Source organism: Miscanthus floridulus, chromosome 2 (genome assembly GCF_019320115.1).
Source record: "Miscanthus floridulus cultivar M001 chromosome 2, ASM1932011v1, whole genome shotgun sequence".
Lineage (NCBI taxonomy): Eukaryota > Viridiplantae > Streptophyta > Magnoliopsida > Poales > Poaceae > Miscanthus > Miscanthus floridulus.
The window spans coordinates 176,211,790-176,237,554 of record NC_089581.1 but is presented as its reverse complement, the minus strand read 5'-3'; the positions used below and the strand labels follow the sequence as shown (position 1 = coordinate 176,237,554).

At 46.8% G+C, this 25,765-nt stretch overlaps 3 protein-coding genes and 1 pseudogene across 3 annotated transcripts; 3 read left to right on the top strand and 1 right to left on the bottom strand.

Moving 5' to 3' along the window:
- The first annotated feature begins 727 nt into the window (after positions 1 to 727).
- LOC136535827 (homeobox-leucine zipper protein HOX10-like) lies at positions 728 to 8,974 on the top strand. Its single transcript, XM_066528236.1, has 19 exons — positions 728 to 1,367; positions 1,784 to 2,144; positions 2,227 to 2,386; positions 2,765 to 2,847; positions 2,953 to 3,043; positions 3,140 to 3,235; positions 3,541 to 3,654; positions 3,755 to 3,838; positions 3,930 to 4,085; positions 4,175 to 4,249; positions 4,473 to 4,579; positions 4,668 to 4,851; positions 6,137 to 6,325; positions 6,482 to 6,562; positions 6,965 to 7,099; positions 7,512 to 7,837; positions 7,950 to 8,055; positions 8,413 to 8,562; positions 8,649 to 8,974. Exons 2-19 carry the CDS (start codon positions 1,906 to 1,908, stop codon positions 8,793 to 8,795), a joined length of 2,523 nt encoding a protein of 840 aa, XP_066384333.1. The 5' UTR covers positions 728 to 1,367; positions 1,784 to 1,905; the 3' UTR covers positions 8,796 to 8,974.
- Positions 8,975 to 10,184: 1,210 nt separating this feature from the next.
- Positions 10,185 to 13,163, bottom strand: LOC136540797 (basic transcription factor 3-like). Its single transcript, XM_066532818.1, has 6 exons — positions 13,012 to 13,163; positions 12,457 to 12,524; positions 11,637 to 11,785; positions 11,497 to 11,553; positions 10,678 to 10,716; positions 10,185 to 10,571 (listed from the first exon to the last, which is right to left on the bottom strand). The coding sequence occupies exons 2-6, from the start codon at positions 12,522 to 12,524 to the stop codon at positions 10,369 to 10,371; spliced, it is 516 nt and encodes a 171-aa protein (XP_066388915.1). The 5' UTR covers positions 13,012 to 13,163; the 3' UTR covers positions 10,185 to 10,368.
- A 3,075-nt stretch (positions 13,164 to 16,238) lies between these two features.
- On the top strand, positions 16,239 to 17,174 carry LOC136540796 (beta-amylase 2, chloroplastic-like; annotated as a pseudogene).
- A 2,944-nt stretch (positions 17,175 to 20,118) lies between these two features.
- On the top strand, positions 20,119 to 25,305 carry LOC136540795 (uncharacterized). The gene is made up of 8 exons (XM_066532817.1): positions 20,119 to 20,532; positions 21,670 to 21,845; positions 23,224 to 23,288; positions 23,376 to 23,477; positions 23,588 to 23,743; positions 24,080 to 24,178; positions 24,815 to 24,944; positions 25,029 to 25,305. The coding sequence occupies exons 1-8, from the start codon at positions 20,393 to 20,395 to the stop codon at positions 25,133 to 25,135; spliced, it is 975 nt and encodes a 324-aa protein (XP_066388914.1). The 5' UTR covers positions 20,119 to 20,392; the 3' UTR covers positions 25,136 to 25,305.
- The last annotated feature ends 460 nt before the right edge of the window (positions 25,306 to 25,765 follow it).

Sequence of the window (25,765 nt, the reverse complement as noted above, 5' to 3'; positions counted from 1 at the left end):
TAAAAGGCGCCATTTGGGAGCAAGCGAGGGCAAACCGTAAAAAAGCGACGCCAGGCGGGCAGGGCCAGGCTTTCCCTTTTTTTTTACTGGCCAGAGGCTGTCAAGCCCGCAGCGCGCGTGCCGGCTCCGCACTCCCGGGCGGGCCCCACAGGCGCCGGAACGGAACGGGGGACCGTACGGGTACGGCCGAGCCCGCCCCGTGCAGGACAGGAGGAGGGCCGTCGTCGTTTACCTGCGACGCCACCGCCGTGCACCGGGTCCAGGCCCACTCGCCACCGACGAACGAACGGCGCTCGCGGGACCACGGCTCGGCGCTGGAACGCTGCGCCCACGCGGCGGCCCGCGACGGCGAGCAGGGGCAGCCCCGTCATTCCGCCGCTGATTTGAGCGCGGCCCCCCCCCCCCCCCCCCCCCCCCCCCACCCGCGCGCTCCTCGATGCGCGCGTCCGCTGCCCGGCCGCGCGGGGCCCGCGCGCTCCCCCTCCCACCCGGCCAGCCGATCCGCCCACCCCACGTAGACCGGGCCTCTCGTACGCCCTGGCGGACCCCCACGGCCCCACCGTGTCCCCGTCCCCGCGACGTGGGCCCCCGCGCGCTTCAATTCAATCAGCCGGGAAAGCGTAGCGCAATCACGCGCCCCACCCCGCCGGTGCACTGCACCGCGTGCACCGCCTCCGCGTCCCGTTGCGCGGCCAGGCCAACTCATCCGGCCCGGGCGCACGGCGCGGCCATCGTCTCTCTCCTCCCGTCCGACTCCGACCGCTCGTATCGTATATACAGTAGGCCGGCTGCTTCGGCAGTAGTGCTTGCCAGGCCACTGCTACTGCGAGCGAGCCTCAGCCAGCCCTGACCACCACCGTCTCTCCCTCCCCTCTTCTTCACCTCCGTTGCGAGCTGCGACTGTGCACACTGCCTACTGCTGCTGCTGCCGCTGTTCCACGTCTCTGTCTCCGCTTTAAGGCTGTCACCTTTCCCCATCCCCTACGCCCTCCTGCCCTCCCCCCCTCAAACTCTCAATCAATCACGACGTCACAACCGCACCCGCGAACCCTAGCTAGCACCGCGCGCCGGAGCCCGGAGTAGGTGCCTGCTTGCTCTCCTGCGGTGGCCGTCGCGCTGGCGTCCGCTGCCGTCGTCGCCTGATCCGATCCACCCAACCGTCAAGCGCCTCCGGCGATCGATGCGCATGCGAGGCGCCGCGGGAGGCGGCTCGGGCTCGGGCAGGCTGTGAGGAGGCTGTCCACTCGCTGCGTCGTGCGCCTGCGCGTCTGCTCCACCGTCCTCGCCGCGCCGTTCCTCGTCGAGGGGGCCTGCCTCTCACGGTCGGTCGGTCGGCCTCGCCGCGCGTTTGCTTCCCACCAACGCAGGTCAGAGCTCCGCGCTCTAGGATCTAGCTCCATACCTACCTATCTTTGCTTCCCGCTTGCTTTTGCACGCAAAGGTCTTCTCTCGCCCTGCCTGTGCTTTGTGGATCTGTCCCGCGTTTGGTGTCTGCGCGTGTCCACTGATGCTGCCGATTTGATCGCTTCAGGTGTCTGCCATTTCCCGGAATCGTTTTGGTAGAATTTCGTCTTGTTTGTTTTGGCCAATACCCCCTCCCACCTGTTCTCGGAAGTCGTTCCCACGATTTTATCAGCTCAACCTGCACAATTTTGCTGTGTGCATCTCGAGTCTCGACCCCCGGCATTTGTACCTTTGCAGTGAAGTTTTGATGCCCAGGGCTGTCGTAGCAAAAATTCGGTGCCGTAGCTCATTGCAGCCCTCCATTTCCTTTGCCTCCCAGGGATCTTCGCGAGCTGGGAGTTGAAGCGCGAGCGGGGAGCTAAGGGCCGCAGTTGAAGGCGGAGAGAGGGCGACGAGATTTGTGTGGCTACGATTTTGCGTTGCTGAGGGAACAAGGGAGCAATGGCTGCCGCGGTGGCGATGCGAGGGGGAAGCAGTGACAGCGGAGGATTTGATAAGGTTCCCGGGATGGACTCGGGGAAATACGTGCGCTACACCCCGGAGCAAGTTGAGATGCTCGAGCGGCTCTACATAGATTGCCCCAAGCCAAGCTCCTCACGGCGGCAGCAACTGCTGCGCGAGTGTCCTATACTCTCCAACATTGAGCCAAAGCAGATCAAGGTCTGGTTCCAGAACCGAAGGTAACCAAATCGAGCCACAACCCGCTAGTTCTAGTGGAGAATGTGTTTCACGTTTGGATTAATGTGCCTGTCCCTTCTGTAGGTGCCGCGATAAGCAGCGGAAGGAGTCATCGCGGCTTCAAGCTGTGAACAGAAAGCTGACGGCAATGAACAAGCTTCTTATGGAAGAGAATGAGCGTCTTCAGAAGCAAGTTTCTCAGTTGGTTCATGAAAATGCGCACATGCGGCAGCAGCTGCAGAATGTAAGTCTTCAATCAATGTGCTGGCCTTGTTCCTTACAAGTCATGCTATTTCTAAAAGTCATTTGCCGATGCCGTATTTGTACCATGTCTGTGAAGTGGAGTCCAGTTTCCTGCAGTATTTTGTACCTTATTAGTGTTGTACTGTACTAGCATTGGATGACTTTCAAAAGTTGATAGTGCCAGCAAATTTATGCCAATGAGATGTTAAGTCCACGTTATGCTGTTATTTGGGCCTGGTGCATGCAGCACCCACTGAAACCTGTTGTCCATGTGATGGTTGTGTTGAATCTATTTAATATTGACCCCTGGTATACCATAATACCTACCATAGTATTCTATCCCTGCAATGTCCTGATATCATCTATTGATTGGGTACAGACTTCATTGGCCAATGATACAAGCTGTGAATCAAATGTCACTACCCCTCCAAACCCTATAAGGGATGCAAGTAACCCTTCTGGGTAAGTGAATCGTTCGTTGTGGCCATCTGGAGAAGGATTCTTGTTGCGTAACCTTGCCATTTCAAGACTGTCCTAATCATAGTGCCATTTCAATTCTCGTTTCAGACTCCTTGCGATTGCAGAGGAGACCTTCACAGAGTTCCTCTCAAAGGCTACTGGGACAGCTATTGATTGGGTCCAGATGCCTGGGATGAAGGTTATATGTCAACTCTCAATTCTCGTTCTTTGGCTTAAGTTAAATTTTTCTCTCAGATAAGTACTAGGTGCTAACTAAATTCTGTTTTCTGATTAGCCTGGTCCGGATTCGGTTGGTATCGTGGCCATTTCGCATGGTTGCCGTGGCGTTGCTGCCCGCGCCTGTGGTTTGGTGAATCTAGAACCAACAAAAGTAAGTATTTAAATTGATTGGGACCTTGTGCTACCTTTAAGAATATCCCTCTCGTTTTCTTTGTTCTAGTCTGTACATTTGCAAGTGATTGTGTAACTTCTGGATATGATTAGACTCTTTTATATATCTAATTATTTATGACATACCTCCTTACATCTGAGCAATCTCGAACAAACTCATGGGTCATTTATATTATCTTACAAAGGCCCTTGGATATTTTCATATTTTGCCTATCAATCATTGATACAAATTTTAGCATTTACTTTCAAGAAGTTATGTGATCCTGATATAGCTGTGTTATGCAGGTCATAGAGATCTTGAAAGATCGTCCCTCTTGGTTCCGTGATTGTCGAAGTCTTGAAGTGTTTACAATGTTTCCAGCTGGAAGTGGGGGAACAGTTGAACTTATCTACATGCAGGTGGGCAATTTTATTTTGCTTCATTGGTGGTGTTTCTTCAGCATTTCTGGTGAACTGCATGACTCATTATGTGGATGGTAATATTTGCATGTTCCTGCAGATGTATGCCCCAACAACTTTAGTCCCTGCACGTGATTTTTGGACGTTACGATACACGACAACAATGGAAGATGGTAGCCTTGTGGTATGTGATCTGAACTGCAGTCTTATTGCTTTTATCTTGATAACAGAGGAACCAGGGCACTAGTATTTGCTAACCTTCCTCCATCTTCAAGGTCTGTGAGAGATCCTTGAGTGGTTCTGGAGGCGGTCCAAATACAGCCTCTGCACAGCAATTTGTTAGGGCTGAGATGCTTCCAAGTGGGTATTTAGTTCGCCCATGCGAAGGTGGAGGTTCGATTGTGCATATAGTGGACCATCTAGATCTCGAGGTCTGGTTCCCACTTTTTTTTTTTTAATCTTTTGATGCTGTTAGTCTGTATGTTGTCCATTAATGGCTGTATTGGGTTTCATCTTTCAGGCATGGAGCGTTCCTGAAGTGCTTCGACCGCTGTATGAGTCTTCTAGAGTAGTTGCTCAGAAAATGACTACTGTGGTACGTGCTTATTTTTTTGCCCCTATGGTTTTTTTTAGTTTAAAACTTTAGATTTCTTTAATAAGGTCACTGATAATCAGTTTCTATTTATTCATGAATGAAAATGTGTGTTATATGTTCAAAGTAATGACTGGCTGTAACTTGGTTGCATTTAGTTCTGCAGACGTGTTTGAGTAGTTCATTCTTAGCACTATATTTCATGCTAGCTGCTCTCTGTATCCAGGCACTGCGCCACCTTAGACAAATTGCTCAAGAAACAAGTGGAGAAGTAGTGTACGCCTTGGGAAGGCAACCTGCAGTCCTACGGACCTTTAGTCAAAGACTAAGCAGGTATTTTTTTTATTGAACTTTAACCCCAACTCTCATGTACATTTTGTTATCTAGTTTAAAACATAAAAAATTCTTGTTCTTCCATTAGGGGGTTTAATGATGCCATTAGCGGTTTCAATGATGATGGCTGGTCTGTAATGGGGGGAGATGGCATTGAAGACGTTGTTGTTGCTTGCAACTCAACCAAGAAAATTAGGAATAACAGCAATGCTGGGATTACATTTGGAGCCCCTGGAGGCATTATTTGTGCGAAGGCATCCATGTTACTGCAGGTAAGGGTGATCATTATTTGTGTGAAGGCATTACTTGTACAGTCTTTTCATATTTTATATTTAGAAATAAAGTGTGAAAGCAGGAACCGTTGCATATTGCATCGTGCACAAGTAAACAAATGAATTGCAGAGTTTTGTTACAAGTAAACAAATGAATTGCAGTGGGTGTGTGGTGTGAGTTGTAACAGGGCTCTTGCCCTACTTTCTTCTTCTTAATACAATGAAGGGCAGCTCTCCTGCATTTTCGAGAAAAAAATTACATTGTACCTCTTAATCAAAAACATTATATCATCCTTGTTTGATTTGCACTTTAGTGAATACATTTCTGGCTGTGCACTTTATTTCTGGTACCATCTATGCATTTAGAGCTATAGTAACTTCTGAATTTTGTCTTGGATCTTGTACCACAATTACTTTTGATATTTAGGATCAATGCTATAGAGAGACGGGGATATTGATGAAGATGTTAGCCATAGAATCAAAGCAGGGTGGATGAAGTGGCGCCAAGCATCTGGTGTCCTATGTGACAAAAGGGTACCACAGAAGCTAAAAGGCAAGTTTTATAGGACGGCGATTAGACCTGTTATGTTGTATGGTGCAGAATGTTGGCCTACGAAAAGACGACATGTTCAACAGATAAGTGTCGTGGAAATGCGTATGTTGCGTTGGATTTGCGGTCATACAAGAAGGGATCGAGTTCGGAACGATGATATATGTGATAGATTAGGGGTAGCACCAATTGAAGAAAAGCTTGTCCAACACCGGTTGAGATGGTTTGGACATGTCCAACGGAGACCTCCAGAGGCACCAGTGCGTAGTGGAATCCTAAGCCAGGATAGTAACGTGAAGAGAGGCAGAGGAAGACCAAAGTTGACTTGGGTAGAGGCAATAAAAGGAGACTTGAAAGGATGGAATATACCCAAAGACTTAGTCTTAGATAGGAGTGCTTGAAAAACAGCTATTCACGTGCCTGAACCTTGATTGCTTCTGCTGGGTTTCAACTCTAGCCTACCCCAACTTGTTTGGGACTTAAAGGCTTTGTTGTTGTTGTTGTTGTTCTTGTACCACAATTAGTGTTAAGAAGATTCTGCTTAAATAAATGCAGCGGTGGGTGGACATTCGACACTAGAAATTTTGAGTTTCACCCCTGTAAGGTGATTGGAAGAACTCCAGCCCAGTTTGAAAATAAAATAAGCTACTGTATAAACGCTTTGAACATGATTTCTGAACCTAGCTTCCCCATATGCTATGCTTTTTTTAACATGTTCCTTTATTGATATTCTAGAGCGTCCCACCGGCAGTACTGGTCCGATTTCTGAGGGGGCATAGATCTGAATGGGCCGATTACAATATTGATGCATTTTTGGCTTCATCACTGAAGGCCAGTGTGTGCTCACTTCCTGGGTTGCGACCCATGAGATTTTCGGGGGGGCAGATGATCATGCCACTTGCTCACACAGTGGAGAACGAGGAGGTATGTGTGCAGTTATTTTGGTGGAAAGCCTGTGTCTTTGTGTAATTGATTTTGTTTCCATCATTAGCTCTGTTCTCACTGTTGACTTAGTTATATTAGAGTACCGTGTACCATGTGACTTATAATTACTGTCATTTACTGCTGAATAATTCGCAGATTCTTGAAGTTGTCCGCCTTGAAGGGCAACCTCTTACTCATGATGAAGCTCTTCTTTCAAGGGACATCCACCTTCTCCAGGTAAATATTTGAGTTCCATCTATTCTTTTGTTTTCAAGTCCTGCATTGCCTCTCACTGAACCAAAAGGTAGCAAGATCAATGTCTTTTAATTAACAGGATGGTTATTCAATATCTCTTACGACGTAGTGGATTCTCAAAGTTACGCTTATAGGCTCTTTGACATTAAAATTGTCCTGTAAGCTCAGAAATGAGGCTTGTTGATATTTGGTTAATTGTCTCTTGTACTGTACACGAGATGAGATCTGGCTACTGATTTTGGTTTAACAACAGGCACATGTCTGTTTAGCGATACTAATTGGGGTCTTGAATAAAGAAATAGATCAAGGTTCTAAAAGAGAGTATCTTGAGCAATTCGTTTTAAGACCATGCATTGCTAATCATTCCTTTGTTTTAATTTTCAGCTTTGCACTGGAATAGATGAGAAATCTGTGGGTTCCTCCTTCCAGCTTGTGTTTGCACCAATTGATGAGCATTTTCCGGATGATGCTCCATTGATTTCTTCTGGCTTTCGTGTCATACCACTTGATATGAAAACAGTTAAGCATTGCCAACAACATTACCTTTTCCTTTTTTTTTCCTTGCTTGGGCAGCTGCTTCATTTCCTTGCCTATTATGTTTATAATTATCCTTAACATGTCACTTGATTTGGATCGAGAGTATAAGTGTTCATCTGACACTTCACATTCTGTTAGAAACTTAGAATGATAGTTTGTTAGCCATATTATCATACATTCAGGACTTATGTTTGTTTCTTTTTCCAGCACTTTTACCCTTCTGAAATAACGCTCACATTTCTGCCATGGCCTACTGTATGGAGGATTGTGATATTTTTAACAAACATATTGCGTTCTGTTCTAGCTATCTATAATTTGTTACCTAATCATTTGGCTGTCTGCTGCTAAAATACGTATTGTCGAATGCAGTTTTTGACCATTATATCTCATGCAGGATGGTGTATCCTCTGGTAGGACGCTAGATTTGGCATCTAGTCTTGATGTGGGTTCTGCTGCACCCCAAGCCTCAGGGGATGCATCTCCAGATGACTGTAATTTGAGATCTGTGCTGACAATCGCCTTTCAATTCCCTTGTGAGATGCACCTTCAGGACAGCGTTGCAACTATGGCCCGTCAATATGTTCGTAGTGTTGTTTCTGCTGTGCAAAGAGTGTCAATGGCTATATCTCCCTCCCAATCTGGTCTAAATGCTGGGCAGAGGATGCTTTCTGACCTCCCTGAAGCTGCCACACTTGCTAGATGGGTTTGCCAGAGTTATCAGTAAGTGAACTTGTAATTTTCTTACCGTGCTGTTTCTGATATCTCACCTTAATGGTTTGATTCTTTTTTTTTTATTGTAATCTCATGGCTATTCTTTTGGGCCCCAATACAGCTACCATCTAGGTGTGGAATTACTTAATCAATCAGATGAAGCTGGTGAAGCATTGTTGAAAATGCTCTGGCATCATCCAGACGCTGTTCTGTGCTGCTCTTTTAAGGTATCAGAAGAGTTTTACTCAAGTGTGCAATATTCCGATCAGTTTAACATACTTCTAAAGTAGAGGCAGATCCCTCCGCCCATGTTAATGCTTTTGCAGTAAAATTTCCGTGCTGCCTTTTGTGCATAATAATAAATTATATATGGATTATGCATGAGAGCATATGAGCCTGCACCCTACTTCCTTGCTGATTGATGCAGTATACCTTTTTCTGTATTTCTTAAGCTCATGCTGCACCTCCTATGAATGCTTTGGAATAACTTTTTTGCTATCATGTGAAAATCATCTATACTACTAGTGATTTTATTAGGTGTATAGTTTTTGATAATCATGCTGGGGTCTCCTTTATTGTTTCAGGAGAAACCTATGTTTACGTTTGCAAACAAGGCAGGGCTTGACATGTTAGAAACATCTCTTATTGCCCTGCAAGACCTGACGCTAGACAAGATCTTCGACGAGTCAGGAAGGAACGCAATATTCTCAGATATCTCAAAACTAATGGAACAGGTTAGAAGTCAAAAGAACCATTCTTGAGACTGAATCTGAGATGTGCATACGTGCCCAACAGCTAACATTCGTCTTTGTTGTTTTAGGGCTACGCGTACCTGCCGTCGGGCGTGTGCATGTCAGGAATGGGTCGCCATGTTTCTTTCGACCAAGCTGTAGCGTGGAAGGTGCTCGGCCAGGACAGCAACGTCCACTGCCTGGCGTTCTGCTTTGTCAACTGGTCCTTCGTGTGACGCCAACCGGTCGGTCTGTGTGATGAGCAGGCCCATTTTTGTATCATGATCCTGATCAGGAAAATCATCAGCTGTGACAAAAGGCTTATGTTGCATGCACTAGTTGTAGGTCTTGAATCCAGTGTATTTATGAAGAGACTGGAGATTATGCAAAGTCTTGTCCCACTTCCGTTTGACTACCCGGCCAAAGGCTGTTTGTCAATCTCGTTTGGCTTGGCAACCGAGACGATGCTTGTTTGGATGCCAAAATTTTTGGCAAAGTGTTACTGTAGTATTTTGTTGTTATTTGGTAAATAGTGTCCTATTATAGTCTAATTAGGCTTAAAAGATTTGTCTCGTAGATTTTGTCTAAACTGTGTAATTAGTTTTATTTTTTATTTATATTTAATACTTTATATATGCGTGTGATGGAGAATCTTGAAATTTTTTGCAAAATAGGGTGGAACTAAACTGGCCCAGATCGCAACAAAAGCATGCTGTTCCCAAATAGTGCAATGGTAGGGATGCAATGGGGCGCAGGTCGGCCTGCTGTCCTGCTAGGCCTACCTGCAAAAATAGCTTTAGCAGGCATCTGCGTTTGTGATGTGGGCTTTATGCAGATCAGTCCTGCTGGGTATAAGCAGCACTGAACCTACTACGCCTGCATCGTTTAGCCTGCAATTTCATCGTTCTTGTACCGCGATGCGCTCCACCTTGGCGGCGTTCCTCTTCGTCACCGCTGCGGGAACGGTGGCTCCACGTCCACGCTGGGCGTTGTGCTGCATCATCTCTTGCGGCTTGCCGTCTCCTGTCCCATCCCGTCCCCTCTGGCTCGGCCCAGCTGTAGTCATTTGCCATCAAGCGCGGCCTTGCCGATGACATCCTCTCTGCTATTGTATTGCTCGATAGTCTTCTTCCCGGCACTCTGCATGTCTTACCGCAAAGCCTAGCAGGAGCATGCTGTTAGAAGAGCAGGAGCTCGCGGGTTCCTGCAGAACTTGCTATTCCTGCTGGCAGGTGATGCGGCGGCCTGCTGGGTGTCTGCAGAGAGGCCCGCTTGCACCCTTATGCAATGGTACGCAATGGAGCAATAGCGATGCACGCTACAAATTCATATTTGCTCAGCATTACCCAAACAACAGCGCCCCAGTTTCTATTCAATCAGAGAACTGCAGGGTAAAAGCCATGCCCAATTTTTCCGGCACTAGTTATTGGCCTGCCTTGAAAAATCTTTTTATCTTTTTGCTTTTGCAAAATTTGGTCTGTATAAGGAACTGCAGCTGGACGCCGAGAAAACAAACATTTGCCGAAACTCACTCTGGCTCGAGGAAAATAAATGCCGGCCTGGCCTACAGTGCCTTCAGAAAACATAATTATACTGCAGTAATGCTTTTGGAACCAGAAACACACTTGACGCAAAACTGAATGCTGACTGTCAGGTTGGGACCAGAATCCAGGTAAGAAACTGAAAACTGGAGCACATGTAGACGAATGAGGCATGTCAGAGTTCATAGATGAGCAGGTCTCTCGCATGGCTGACGGAAACACTTAAACCAACGACCCTTCACAACAATGGATGTGAGACACAGCAAAATTACGATTCTTTCTTCTCTTCCAGTTCAGGTTCAGGTTCAGGCACCTTCTTCTCTTCCGCAGCCTCCTCAAATGTCTCTCCTGGGACAAGCTCAGGCACGTCGTCATCATCCTGTGCAGCTGCACCGGCGCCAGCTTCAGCACCAGGTACCTGCTTCTGGAAATGCTCAGCAAGCCTCCTAAGGTTGTCCAGGTTATCAGGGCCTGAAGAGGAAGTTAAGGTTAGGCAAGCAATAACAATTGTTGTTTCTCAGGAAGTAAGGCAAATAATCAGAGTGCAATCGACAAAACAATGTGAAAAGTGTCATACCCAGTTGGTTGATAATTGATGGCAGAAGGTCTTGCAGACCTGTTCAAATAAGAAAGCCAATGAGAAACCAGTTTCTTATCTTATATATAAAAAAAAAAGGAGAGAAAGCAGTTACAGCATGTTGAGGAATTATAATGGAGTAACAAAATCATCTATGCCTCAAGTTGCATCAAACATGGTTGCTTTAGAAAAAGGGTTGTATACAACATAATTTAATTTAATGTTGCGAGGATCATGGAGAATATATAAAAGGAACTAACACGGTTGCATTTTGAGAACAGAAGTAATTCAAATTCATGCCATCAGTAATTAGCTGCAACCCTTGCATTTACAGCATGTCAAGAATAATTAAAGATACAAAGGTAAGCATGGTCCAGCATTTAACCATTGAATATCGACAAATACTATTTGCCTATGATGTGAGGAGAGGTAGAGGAAGACCGAAATTGACATGGGGGGGAGGCAATAAAAGGAGATTTGAAAGCTTGGGATATACCTAGAGATCTATGTTTGAATAGGAGTACTTGGAAAACAGCTATTGATGTGCCTGAACCGTGACTTGGGGCTCTTGGTGGGTTTCAACTCTAGCCTACCCCAACTTGCTTGGGACTGAAAGGATAAGTTGTTGTTGTTGTTGTACTATTTGCCTATGAGGCTACGGGTGAACAACAGACATAAGAACCAAGAATGCATGATAGAAAAGCAGCAAACCATGTATCAAGCATCAGCTAAGTATCTGTGCTACTGCATAAACAAAAAGGGTACTTGAGCAATGATCAGGCATGCACAGGTTGGTTGGAAAGTAAATGATCCACTCACTTTTTGTCTGGGGTGCTCCACTGACTACCCATGTATTTGCAGGAATGGATGCTTGCACTGCAGGTAACAGAGAAAGATTGACAATGTTAGATGAAATCAATAATCTGCGGAGGTAACATATTCGCATGGCAAGATTTTACCTTTAGGGTTCTGAAATTGGATAACAACGTCATCCTTGAAGATGTTGACCTCCTCAATACCAGGAATAGTGTTCACTCCGATTCTTTTCAACGTGCTCTGAAGCCGCTTGTCATCGGTGGTTGTGGTCTTGTGAACTGCCTTCTTCTTCCTGTCAGCATTTTTTCCCTCATGAATTGTTAGCATGGGACTATGGGTCCAGAAGCAACTCTATGAACAGATCATATCACAAACACAAAAGGCTTTGTGCTTAGATATCTGCAATTGGTATGTGAACAACTACAACAGGATGTGTTGGCACACAACTTGCCAGAAAAAGACAGCATCTATGTCTTTTGCAGAACGGTATACATGTGGATGGCAAAGATGCTACTTAGCAAAAATTAAAGCTCCATACAGCCTAATTGCAATTTTGCACAATAGCACGAGCAAAACGTTTTTGCAAAACAGTATACATGTGGATGGCAAAGATGCTAGTTAGCAAAAATTAAAGCTCAATACAGCCTATCTGCTGTTTTGCACAATAGCATGCACAAAACGACAATCACAGTTTCATATTACCTTTTTCCAATCATCTGTTAACAAAAACACACAGTTTAATATTGTCTTTTTCTATGTATGTTACCAAAAACTATGTGAACTGTAACGACACCAAGATACTTGTGATGATAAATATAGCAGAGCCATTCCCATGTGACGAATCTAAACGCTTTTATTGATGAGTAGGCTTGGATCAAGTAATGTACGAGAACTACATGGAAGGTAGAAGCACTAATAAGTGCTACCACCGCAGCACACGCGGAAGGCAAGAAGAGGACGCACCTGCGCATGCTGCCCTTTCCTCCAGTGCGCACAGCGCCTGCCATCTTCTTGAGCTTCTCCACATTCATCTGCGTGAGGACAAAAAAAAAAGTCACGAACCGTGAGCAGGTGAGTCGAAGGAGCCACACACACACACATACAGTATGTCCCTGGCGAGAACACAACCAGGCGAATCCAGACGGCACGAGTCCAGAAACCGAGTGGAGCGATCTCCAAATCGCACACCTGAGTACACCGAAACGGCAGAGACAGGCAGGGCGGGCTGCTAAACCGAATCTCACAAGCAAGCGGCCCCTCGGTGCTTGCGGGAGGGATAAATCTACTCTAGTTTAGGCCACGAAACAACGGGAGAAAGCGCAGCCAACACAACGGCGAACGGAGATACCGGTACCAAGCAATCGAGCAATGCATCTGGATCGACGGAACCTCGCTCGTATCAGCAGCGGGCCAACCCTACCCTAGCCTAGCAAACGAAGCAAAAGAAACCGCGGACCTCGCGAGGCAGCCAGCCCAGGGTACGCGGGGAGGAGAGAGGGGAGGGAGGGGCAGGCTCACCTTGGACAGACGCGGCGACCGGCGGCGGCGGGTGGAATGGGGGACGGGGGGAGACGGGAGGGGATTTCCTGAGCTCAGCAGGAAGCAGATAGAGTCGTCGTCGGGTCGGGAGGCCAACAAACAGCGAGCACGGGAAGGGGCTTTTCTTCCCCTCCGCTCCGCGTTGCTAGGGTTTTAACTGCCGTGCAATCCAATCCTGGCCGTCCGCTGCTCGCTCGGATGCACGCCTGTACACCAAAGCATCAGCAGTTCAATAGAGAACGGATCAAATCACATGTGTCGTCGCCAATCTCAAGCCAAAGCGATTGATGCAGAGTAGATGCATTGCACCCAGTTTTATCGTAAGCGGCGATGGAGAAGCCGGAGCAAATTTAAAAAAAAAGTAGTACGTGTTTGTCTTATGGATGTAAAAACTTAATCAAATGTTTATATATACGGTATATGTGTAACCATAGCTACGTACTTAGGGCGTGTTAGGATGGCTTCCAAACCACGCCGTGGGAGCCAAATGCCGCCGCCATAGTTTGGCGCAATTTTAACGCAATAATCGTTGAGCGGTCGTTTTGTCTGTAATGTGCGGCGCGCCGCGGGAGCCAAATGCCGCCGCCGTAGTTTGGCGTAGTTTTGGCACGCGCCGCAGCCGGCAGTGCAAATCGCGCGCCGCAGCATGCCAATAATCGTTGGCGCGGCCGTTTTGTCCGTAATGTGTGGCGCGCCGTGGGAGCCAAATGCCGCCGCCGCAGTTTTTGCACGCGCCGCAGCCGGTAGTGCAAATCGCGCGCCGCAACATGCCAATAATCATTGGCGCAGTCGTTTTGTCCATAATGTGCGACGCGCCGTGGGAGCCAAATGTCGCCGCCGTAGTTTGGCGCAGTTTTTGCGCGCGCCGCAGCTGGTAGTGCAAATCGCGTGGCGCAGCATGCCAATAATCGTTGGACGACCGTTTTGTCAGTCGCGCTTGCGGCACGACAACAGCTGTGGTGGCAGCCAAACACGCCCTTACCTCCGCCTCTGATACTAGCAAACCAAAGTAGAGCATGTCTGGTTGGTTGCACGGGAGACTTACATGAACAAAACCAAAAAATTCTTGGAAACAAAGAAGCTCTTGGCTGAGCACACTTTGTGAAATATTGAGAGTGTAGAATGTGGATTCTTACATATGCTAGGAAGTTTAGAGCTCTAATCCCCTAACACTGGTACAATTATCGTCGCTAGGGGGTTTGTCATGCTCTTCTCTCTATTTAGTGTAATTAGCACTTTCTCGAATTGGTTCGTAAAAGAAAACTAACACATTCATCAATCCTAAACTTGTTTGCATCAGAGGAGGTGAACCAAGTGCTAACAATAACACGAGAGACAACAATTCACTACAAAAGCATCATTTGTCGTCTTTTGGAATAGGCACAAACACAGGTGTGGCCTTTTCTTCTTTTGTCACACCATGTCACCACCGGGCACATGGTCGTCAATTCGACAAGCAACCTCTTCGTTTGCCTTTTTTTTTTGCCATGGCAGAAATAGGACAACATTTAGGACAAAAAGAAAAAAAAAGACATGGCCATATATATATATATATATATATATATATATATATATATATATATATATATATATATATATATATATATATATATATATATATATGAGTTAAATGCACCAGAGATCCATTAACTTATGAGGAAGTTTCAGTTGGGTCCATCAACTTCCAAAGTGGCTTTTGGGTCCATAAACTTTTAAAATAGTTCACTGCAGTCCATACCTATTTATTTAACCTTAAATTCAAAACACATTTGCAGAAAACCCCTCCCCACACGCATGCAGGTGCGTGCATGGCTCCGGCGCTGGCCTGGGCTCCAGCGCGTGCAGCTCGTGCGGGTCATACTCGAGCACGGGCTTGCCGGCGAGGTTGGGCTCGCCGAGGCCGAGCGTGAAGGTGCAGCCCTGCATCTGGCCGCCGAGGCCGTCGACGTGCTGAAGCTCATGTCGTCGACGTTCCTGATCGCGCTGTGCCAGACCGTCGACCTACGCCACCTGGAGGAGAACCTGAAGAGCGCCGTGAAGAGCTGCGTGATGACAGTGGCCAAGAAGACCCTGAGCACCAGCGCCACGGAGGGCCTCCACAGCGCGCGGTTCTGCGAGAAGGACCTGCTCACGGCGATCGACCGCGAGGTGGTGTTCGCGTAGACCCCTGCAGCGCCAACTACCCGCTGATGCAGAAGATGCGGTCGGTGCTGGTCGAGCACGCTGCTGGTGTTGCCGGCGTGCACGCAGCTCTTCACGGCGCTCTCGGTTGTTGCCGAAGTACCAGTTGAGGGTGTAGTTTGCAAACCAAACCGAATAATCCCAAAGTCATGTAAACAAACTTGTAGATCGCTTCTAGCTCTACAATTTTTGTTACTACACCTTTCACTGGATCGGGCTGGTTTGATAGTTTGAGGGAGCCGAAGATTGAGTTTCAGCTTATATATTTGAGGTGGTATTGATCAGTTCATTCAGTTCATTCAGTTCGCACCATCACCGCGTCGGGCGACCTGGTCCCGCTCTCCTACATCGCGGGACTCGTCACCGGCCGGGCCAACTCCAAGGCGGTGGCACCCGACGGCAGGAAGGTGGACGCCGCGGAGGCGTTCAAGATCGCCGGCATCCAGCACGGCTTCTTCGAGCTGCAGCCCATGGAAGGGCTCGCCATGGTGAACGGCACGGCCGTCGGCTCTGGGCTGGCGTCGATCGTGCTCTTCGAGGCGAACGTCCTCGCCGTCCTCGCCGAGGTCATGTCCGCTGTGTTCTGCGAGGTGATGAACGGTAAGCTCATCAGCTCTGATGAAGCCGAAGCAGGACAGGTACGCGCTCATCGGCTTGTCGATGGACAACACCAGGCTTGCCATCGCGGCGATCGGCAAGCTCATGTTCGCGCAGTTCTCGGAGCTCGTGAACGACTTCTACAACAACGGCCTGCCGTCCAACCTGTCCGGAGGGCGCAACCCGAGCCTGGACTACGGCTTCAAGGGCGCCGAGATCGCCATGGCGTCCTACTGCTCTGAGCTCCAGTTCCTGGCCGCGCTCTGCAGCTGGCACTCATCTCGGACCAGCGCACGCTCGAGCTCGGCAAGGCCTCCAGCGCTCTGCACAGCAAGGAGGGCGTCATGCTGGAGCTCCCGGCGGAGGGACGGATGGAAATGGCGAGCTGGACATGGACGCGTCTTCGGGGTCCTGTCGGGCTACCAGTCCTACCCGGAGAGCAACGGCACCTGGTCCTTCCCTGGCATCGGCGAGTTCCAGTGCTATGACAGGGTACAGCATGCGTGCTCGTTCGTTTTTTTTGTACCCCTCTCGGAGCTTGTAACTGACCTGCTGCGATATCCATGTGCATTCATGCAGTACATGTTGAGTAGCTTGAAGGCGGCTGCCGAGGCCGTGGGCAAGCCGGAGTGGGGCAACGCGGGTCCTGGTGACTCCGGCGGCTACAAGGACTGGGCGGAGGATACGGGCTTCTTCCGTCGTGAGGGCGGGTGGAGCACGGAGTACGGGCAGTTCTTCATGAGCTGGTACTCGCAGATGCTGCTGGAGCACGGCGAGCGCATCCTGTCGGCGGCGACGGGCGTGTTCACGGGGTCCCCCGGCGTGAAGATCTCGGTGAAGGTGGCCGGGATCCACTGGCACTACGGCACCCGGTCCCACGCGGCGGAGCTGACGGCGGGGTACTACAACACCCGGCAGCACAACGGGTACGCGCCCATTGCGCGCATGCTGGCGCGCCACGGCGCCGTGCTCAACTTCACGTGTGTCGAGATGCGGGACCACGAGCAGCCTAGTGCCGCCCCGAGGTGCTGGCGCAGCAGGTGGCCGCCGCGGCGCGGGAGGCCGGTGTCGGGCTGGCCGGGGAGAACGCGCTGCCACGCTACGACGAGACGGCGCATGACCAGGTGGTGGCCACGGCCGCCGACAGGGCTGTCGAGGACCGCATGGTGGCGTTCACGTACCTGCGCATGGGGCCCGATCTGTTCCAGCCCGACAACTGGCGCCGCTTCGCCGCCTTCGTCAAGCGCATGTCCCAGCCGGGCGCACGGGAGGCGTGCCGAGAGCAGGTGGAGCGCGAGGCCGAGGGCGTCGCGCACGCCACCCAGCCGCTCGTGCACGAGGCCGCCGTCGCGCTCACCGATTGATGTGCAGGTGGCCGGCGTTCCCACCCACTGCCGAGATGGTCGTACGTGGAGGAAGGCATGAGCAAGTAAAGCACTAAACCCGGCGACACATGCACTGCATGCGTGTGGGAAGAGGTTTTCTACAAATGTGTTTTGAATTTAAGGTTAAATAAATAGGTATGGACTGCAGTGAACCATTTTAAAAGTTTATGGACCTAAAAAACCACTTTGGAAGTTGATGGACTCAACTGAAACTTTCTCATAAGTTAATGGATCTATGGTGCATTTAACTCTCTCTCTCTCTCTCTATATATATATATATATATATATATATATATATATATATATATATATATATATATATATATATATATATATATATATATATATATATAGAACTACTATCCTGTAGCTGGCTACAGAATAACTTATTCTGTAGCCACTTTGAGTTACGATAATTACTATGTTATTTTACGAGATTATAGTAACTCCTTACTAAGTGGTTTAATATAACATTATGATAAATATCCCCATGTGTTATAGTAACCCAACTATCGTAAATATGTATTTATATTATGGTAAATTAGTATATAAAATTATAGTAAATGGAGGTGGCTACAGAATAACTTATTTTGTAGCCGGCTACTGAATAGCCTCTCCCATATATATATATATATATATATATATATATATATATATATATAGAGAGAGAGAGAGAGAGAGAGAGAGAGAGAGAGAGAGAGACGCAACAAAATGAATTACCAATGAATCGTGATGAGCACAGTATCGCTATCAGATTTTCTCTAGGCCTTGTTCGTCTAGTGGATTCATGATATGGGAACGAAAGATGTTAGACCAATGCAGGGAGGGAGTGTAATTGCTTTCAAAAAGGGAAACTATATATAGGGAGGCTAATCCACACAGAAAATGGAAACTTTGCCACTAATGCTAACCCCCGACCCCCACATAAATAATGAACCTTATGGTACTATACACATGCATATGATAAAAAGTGTTGAACACAAGTTCGGAAGGCTCTAAAACTAATGCATTGCTTTACAAATCATACGTTTCTTGTTTTAAGGTTATCTTCTACTTCATTCATCCCAGGTTATAAGACGTTTTAATTTTTCTAGATATATTATGTTTATTATGTATTTCGACATAGTGTATATTTAAGCACATAACAAAATTTGTACGTATTTAGAAAAACCAAAATATCTTTATAATTTATAATGGGGCAGTATCTTTTACTCCATCCATCCCAAATTATAAATCATTTTAAATTTCTTGAAGAGTCAAAACATCTAAAGTTTGACAAAATTTATAGGATAAGATCATAATATTTATGATACCAACTAAGCATCTTTAGATTTTTTATTAATTATATTTTCACAGTGATACCTATTTGATGTCATAAATTCTTATAATTTTTCTATAACTTTGGTTAAACTTGATATACTCTGACTCTCCAAAATTCTTAAAATGACTTATGATTTGATACGGTGGAAGTACATGAAAACATAATTATCCCGAAGAAACTTATAGTACTCGTGGAATCTATGAGCATGGTAAAAGTAACATAATGCCAAAGAAAAGATAAATAAATTACATCTTGTTCTTCAATATTATTTTAGCAGTATTTCTCAGCAAAGAAATAATATTTTCATTTCATAATAAATCAGCATAAGCCACAGCGTCAGCTAAATTTCAGCGAAACGAACCGGGCTTTAGTTGTGGACTATCCACACGTGCAAGTTTGCTCGAGCTCAAACACGTATAGACTCGGAGCAAAGTTGGTCGTACATATCAGTCTCGGCTCATTGCGTTTTCTCAATAAGCTGAGCTAGTGTTTCAGCCAGCCGGAGCTAGATGGCGAGCTTAACAAGCTAAGTGCGATCATACAAAACTGTAATCACCGGGATAGGACGTGCCTAATAAGTACAAAGCACCATGCAAAATGACATCGCTAAGACTGTCTTCAACAGTGTTGGCAAACCGTGACTCATCTCCAAAATGGTAGTACATAGTGTTTTTGCGGTAAAAAACCACCCTCCAACACACTACCTAAACACGGAAGGCATTTTGCGTTGGAGGCAACACGGTAGGCAAACTTGCGTCCTCTCTCCGTCCCTTTGTGTCTCCTCTCCGCCCCTTTGCCTTGGCCACAGCAGCAGCACGCGAGCTCCCTCCCCTCCAGCCGCAGCAACATCCGGCGGTCCCTCCTCCGGTAGCGCTCCCACGGCGAGATCCGGCGGCGGCGAGCTCCCTCCCCTCTCCCAGCGCGAGATCCGGCGACCGCGGGCTCCCTCCCCCTCCCATGGCGAGGCACGACCCCTCCTCCTCCCTCTGACCGAGCATCCGGCGGTCCCTCCTCCGGCAACGCTCCCACGGCGAGATCCGGCGGCGGCGAGCTCCCTCCCCTCTCCCAGCGCGAGATCCGACGGCGGCGGGCTCCCTCCCCTCTCCCATGGTGAGATCCGGTGGCGGCAGGCTCCCTCCCCTCTCCTACGGCGAGATCCGGTGGCGGCGGGCTCCCTCCCCCCCTCCCACGGCGAGATCCGGCAGCACGCGGGCTCCCTCCCCCTCCCACGGCGAGATCCAGCGACGACGACCCTCTGGACTTTTGCGTCCGTTGTTGGAAACGTGAAGTTTTGGGTACGTGACCTTTTCGCTGTGTACGACCTAAATCAACAAATGCGTCCCGTATTTGGGTTCTGGCTGTCGGAGACCGTCTAGCCTACAAGCAAAGCTCCTCCCCCGCACGAAAACACGGTGTGGATGTGGAGCTGACGCATGAACCATAGAACATATAATACGGTTAAAATGAAACGGTGGCCCACGTGTCAGCCGAGCAGTCCGCACCACGCCGATGGTCCTTACCGAATCCTTTTCCCACCAGGTACGTCCGTACGTCGAGCTCGCGAGCTGAAGCTTTTTCACGAGCCGAGACGAGCTTGATTTTTTGCTTTTTTACAGCCGAGCCGAGCCGAGCATCCACCCGGTCACGCCGGCGCCGCGCAGATCCGCCCGCGCCCGTGGGCACGCCTGGTTAAACTCCGGGCGACGGCGACGGGCCAGCAAGGACGCAGCCGGGATTGGACCCCATCGACGGGGGCAGCCCGCAGCCCATCGGTTTCGCCGACCGGCGCCTCGTTCGTATCGACTCGACTTGGACCCCCTCCGACACACGCACCTACAGGCCGCCGCCGCACGCTATAAACAAGACTGACTCGTGGATGCGCCACCTCCTGCTCCGCCGCGCGATGCCGCTCCCGCCGCCGCCATCCCCGTCTCCTGCTCCCCGGACGCCGGGGGTCGCCGGCGGACGCCTCTTCGCTTCGCTCCCGCCGCCGCCGCCGCCGCTCCGGTCTCGGAGGTACCTGACCTGACCGCCCCCACTCTTCTATCCGTCCGTAGCTTCTCTCATCCTGTGATTGTTGGCACAGCAACGGTTTCGATGTTCAGGGGTAGGCATGGGAATGGAGAAATAGGCTGAGATGTCTCGTGGGGTTGGGGTCTGGATTCAGGCAGACAGACACTATTCTTTCGTAGAGGCTGCAACAGGTGCTGTGATCCACGGAGTAGGGGAATTCCTCGTTGGTCCGAAATAGGCCACAAGTTCCACCCCTGTCCATTTTGGTCTGATTTTGAGATGAACCATTTGATGGTTCAGTGTTGCCACTGGTGGATTCTGAGTTTGTTTCCAGCTCCCAGAATCCGCCTTGGTTTGCTGAGTTATCGCCCTTGCCTTTTGCCAGTGCAAGCCGTTTGGCTTCTGCAGTTTGCTGCCAGGATGAATGTGAATATTTTGCTTCGTAGCATTGACATTTGGAAGCCGGTGTACAGTTGGCATTGTTACAAAAGGGTAATTTGATGATGCCAAATGACTAAAGCTGAGTCTTCAGAACTCTTTCTAGTCTTTCCCTTCGAAACAGCTTTCAGACTAATGGACTAGAACCATCTCATGATTTCCACCTGACTGTTTGTTATGCTCTCTTTTTTTCTTCTGCATTGTTGTCCCTCCTGTAATTAGCTGGAGCATGCTTAGTCGATGCCACGATAGCTGGAGTATACCTCAATAGTCTTATTATGTCTCGCAGGATGAAAAAACGAACTGGAACCGAGACAATTCAAAGTAATTAAGTATGCTGTGGCTAATGATTAACAAAACATCATGTATGATAAGGGTCCTGTAACTTAGAACCTTCTGCATCTTGGATTATGCACATTTCTCCATCAAACTATGGTGCTAACTAGTAAGATAAACAATGCGCCTGCCTTTTCAAGATCAAATGACACCAAAACTACACATTTTTTGGCACAAATAAACGCAAGAAATTAGTTAGAGATGATATTGGTTGAAGTTTTTCTCCGAGTTGGGCTAAATGCTGGAATTTACATGAATATAATTCATGCGCTTTGCACTTGAAAACAGTTAATTATCCTTTTCTTGTAATTGTGATGTGGTGCATCAAGGCATCGAGTACACTAATTATGACTTAATTTGTCGCAGAGAGGTGCATGTTTGGTACCTTTTGCCTGATGAGTTGAATGATGCCTCCCTACTGAACATGTACATGGAGCTCCTTTCCCCTTCTGAAAGGAAGACTGCTTTGTCTATGAATGGGGAAAAGTTGCAGAAAGGTGCTGTGCTGTCCCGTGCACTGGTGCGCACTACCCTCTCGAGATGTACGAAACAATCTACCACTTATTGGATTTAATGTTGCATCTCATTTTTATTTTCATGTGTGATACTATCATTTAATAATTGTTATGTAGTTTTGCTATCATGGTTTCTTAAAGTATTAAATAAACTACTAGATTTACTGTATATCAGTTTTGATCAAAGGATATACAATTTTGCCCATGGTAGTGGTACCAGTGTTCAGTAAATCTTGGGCTATGTTGTTGTGAACTTGTTATTCATAATGACATGGAAAACAATCTGTCTTTGGTGTGTGTGTGTGTGTGTGTGGTGATTGGGGGGGAGGGGGGGGGGGGGGGGGGTTAGGGGGGTGCATTATTACTTGATGCATGCTAAGTTTGGCTTCTATATGGTACCTTTATTTGCTCATTTATCTTTATTGTGTATACATGCAACAACAACAACAACAAAGCCTTTAAGTCCCAAACAAGTTGGGGTAGGCTAGAGTTGAAACCCAGTAGAAGCCATCAAGGTTCAGGCACGTGAATAGCTGTTTTCCAAGCACTCCTATCTAAGGCTAAGTCTTTGGGTATATTCCATCATTTCAAGTCTCCTTTTATTTCCTCTACCCAAGTCAACTTCGGTCTTCCTCTGCCTCTCTTCACGTTACTATCCTGTATACATGCAACTCATGATAAACCATTTACAAAAAAATGGATTGATCATGAATGGTTCGTGTCTATAGTAACAGTGTAGGAGGTACTATCATATTCCCATTCTTTTGATACATATTCCTGAAAGGAAAAAAGTCCAAATTACTCCCTCCGCACAGGAAACCCCTAAAGTAATTTTGTGTTCAATCTACCCCTCTGGGCACTTCAGTTGGTTCAGTCCACCCCTTAATAAGATTTGTATTTCTTGTTTCTCCATGTACAATTTGAGTTTTAAGTTCAAATTTGTAGAGTGATAGAGAACATCATAACTTATATTAGAAAAAAAATAAACTTAAAACTCAACTTATACATGGAGGTACAAAAAAGACAAATCTTATTAAGGGGTGGATTTGACCAACTGAAATATATGGAGGGTCACTTGAACACAAAATTAGTTTAGGAGGTTATCTGGACAATGTTCCTGTGCGGGGGGAGAAATGCAAATTTCACTGGTTCTCTAATTCATATACCAACTTTCCAGAATAATACAAAGAATGCAGTGCATCAAATTAGCAGCCCTAAAAATAGTGGAATGAGTACTACCATTCTGCCATTAAACCTGCCTCATGGAAGTTTAAATGCACTAAGTGTTTGAGCTTGGCACTTTACCTTATTAGTAGTATAGTCTTGTTACTATTGTTTTGTATATGTTGTATATCACTATAAGATTACTGATATGGTTGCTGCTGATTTGTTTTGACTAGACTAGATACAGATTGCAAAGTCGATCCAAGATCATTTGACTTTAAGAAAAACAAGTTTGGCAAACCTGAGGTAAGAGATTAGAAGCGAAGCTTTACAGTACATTTTTTCTGCAGTTTTAAGCCCAAGTTGTTTTTGTTTGCTGCCATGCTTAAACAGATACTGTGGCGATCTGATGACAGCAGGATGGAACGGCCTTTGCATTTCAATATTTCACACACATCTTCTTTGATTGCCTGTGGCATAACCATGGATACTTCTGTATGTTCCTTTTGATTATTGGCTTCTGAATTAGAGAACCAGAAATATCCATACTTCTGTTGCTGTGGAACTTATGCAATCAATATTACTGTTTTTTTTGTCTATCTCAGATTGGCATTGACATTGAAGACAAGAAACGAAAGACAGCCAAGAATATTTTATCTCTTGCTCGCCGTTATTTCACCCCATCTGAAATTGATTATCTAGCTAAAATTCCAGATCCTGATGGTCAGCAAAAGGAGTTCATAAAACTATGGACTCTTAAAGTTAGTGGACTTTCTTAAGCAATTGATTTGTTTTTTTTGTATTACCATTATTCAGAACACTGATCAGTAATACTTTTCTTATGCAAAGTTTAAGATTCTTAGCTGAACTAGTCACCTACCACTTAAAGCGTACTAGGACCAAGGAGACATGGGGGTAGCACGGAAGGGCATTTCATGAGTTATTTATGAAGGATCACACCTTATCATACACCTCTGATCTAATTTATTTAAATCCTCATCGGATTTCTTAGTCAACATTTCCTTCCTAAATCAGAGACTTACAAGTTGCAATAACAATTTTGCTTACATGTATCATTGGTGTCTTTAATTTTGTAGGAAGCATATGTAAAAGCTCTTGGAAGGGGGTTTTCAGGCGCTCCTTTCAACAAATTCTCGATCATATTGGCAGCAAATAACAGAATCCAAATTTCTGTGGTATGCTGTTTTCCCTCTTTGCACTCATGCTTGTCATCTTTGATGTGTGCCACATGCAAGGGGACTCTCCAAAACTATATTTGCTATGCATATTAACATAATTCGCAGCCAAAACTATATTTCTTGTGGCCCTTCAGGAAGAGTGCTACCATGTCAGCATAGGGATTTAGGGGGGGGGGGGGGGGGGGGGTGGGGGGTCTCAAGGTTTTAAGGGTTTGCTAAGATAGGCTATATAATTTATTTCCAACATTTGAGGTACGTAGGGATTAGAAATCTAGTATAAACCAATATTGTTTACCTTTGGTCTGAAGGGGATTCTTATACTATTTGCATGAATTTAGGGAATTGATCAGTGTAATTTTCGGTGGACTGGTCCCCAAGTACTAACAAATTTCTATGGATTCCTTTTTACTCTTGGTCACACACTGAAAAACCTCTTCTCTGGATCCTTCGTGTATGCTTGTCTTTTTCCTGACTGTTGGTTGGTGTTGTAAAATTTTTCGAAGCAAAAGTATCATGCTCTTATGTAGCCACACTTACAAGCTCAACTGCTCCAAAAACACAACTTAATTATGTCTTGTTGCCTGAGAAAGCAAGAAAAATTCTGATTTGTCTTCAATCCTTTGGAGTTTCCAGGCACCAAAAGTATCCAACGGTTCTGACTCTAGCTGTGACTGTCTGTCTGAGAATTGGCAATTTGCACTTGCTGAGCTAAATAGCTCTCATTGCATGGCAATCTGTATAGAGGATGACTCAACAAGTTCAGGTTTGTAATTGGAATATTTCATTTTGCAGAGAAATTGCCCTGTCATCCTGTTCTTTCAGTCACACATTGTTTTACATGTTGCAGATTCGGAAAATGGTAGACTGCCACTAGGATTGAAAGTATGGAAGACCATTCCATTCGTTGAAGATATACTTGTTTCAGGAACAGAAGCTGTAAAACTTGTCAGCTGAGTATGTGAGAGGATCTGCTATTTGGTCTAATGATTTCACCAGATGACATTGTGATACAACGAATATATTTGGACAAAGTATGCAGGGAGACTGAACATTCTTCGAGCATTGATCAACTGACCACTGACATTGTGCTGTACTTAAGACATTGGGAAATGCAACGACATACACTTCGGAGTTCTGATATTCATGTAAGCTTACCACGACACTGTTTCGAAAGGAATAAACAGTTTTTGTGTGTGTGTGTGTGTGGCAATTTTAGACGAATTTTCTACGAAATGCTTTGATCTGAACGTCTGACGCTTTTCTAGAGTATCGGACAGATACACAGACCTTAATCCTCGTGTACTCTCATTGAATTGATATCACCTGGCCATTCTTATCCACTCAATTCATCGTCCTGTGCTGGGGCTCGCATATCATCCTCTCAGCTATCCTCTCCCCTTCGTCTTCCAGAGAACGAACGCAACAGCTTTCTCCTTCGTCTTTCAGAGCACGAACCCAAATTTTGGGCTGCAACCCTTGGCTGTCGCTGCTGCACGGCTTCTCAAAAAAAAAAAAAAAAAGCGCCGCTCTCTTCTCCATGGCAGGGGCCGCCCGTTGCAGCCTTCTCCAGCGCGGCGGCTCCGC

What these genes read in the sequence shown, in the direction of transcription:
- LOC136535827 (XM_066528236.1), top strand. Translation starts at nt 1,906, where the DNA reads ATGGCTGCCGCGGTGGCGATGCGAGGGGGAAGCAGTGACAGCGGAGGA. An exon ending in TCCAGATGCCTGGGATGAAG is followed by an intron (nt 3,044 to 3,139) that starts GTTATATGTCAA and finishes TTTTCTGATTAG; the next exon opens with CCTGGTCCGGATTCGGTTGG. An exon ending in TTCTGTGCTGCTCTTTTAAG is followed by an intron (nt 8,056 to 8,412) that starts GTATCAGAAGAG and finishes TTATTGTTTCAG; the next exon opens with GAGAAACCTATGTTTACGTT.
- LOC136540797 (XM_066532818.1), bottom strand. Translation starts at nt 12,524, where the DNA reads ATGAATGTGGAGAAGCTCAAGAAGATGGCAGGCGCTGTGCGCACTGGA. An exon ending in GGAAAGGGCAGCATGCGCAG is followed by an intron (nt 11,786 to 12,456) that starts GTGCGTCCTCTT and finishes AAATGCTGACAG; the next exon opens with GAAGAAGAAGGCAGTTCACA. An exon ending in CCAATTTCAGAACCCTAAAG is followed by an intron (nt 11,554 to 11,636) that starts GTAAAATCTTGC and finishes TGTTACCTGCAG; the next exon opens with TGCAAGCATCCATTCCTGCA.
- LOC136540795 (XM_066532817.1), top strand. Translation starts at nt 20,393, where the DNA reads ATGCGCCACCTCCTGCTCCGCCGCGCGATGCCGCTCCCGCCGCCGCCA. An exon ending in GCGCACTACCCTCTCGAGAT is followed by an intron (nt 21,846 to 23,223) that starts GTACGAAACAAT and finishes TGACTAGACTAG; the next exon opens with ATACAGATTGCAAAGTCGAT. An exon ending in TAAAACTATGGACTCTTAAA is followed by an intron (nt 23,744 to 24,079) that starts GTTAGTGGACTT and finishes TTAATTTTGTAG; the next exon opens with GAAGCATATGTAAAAGCTCT.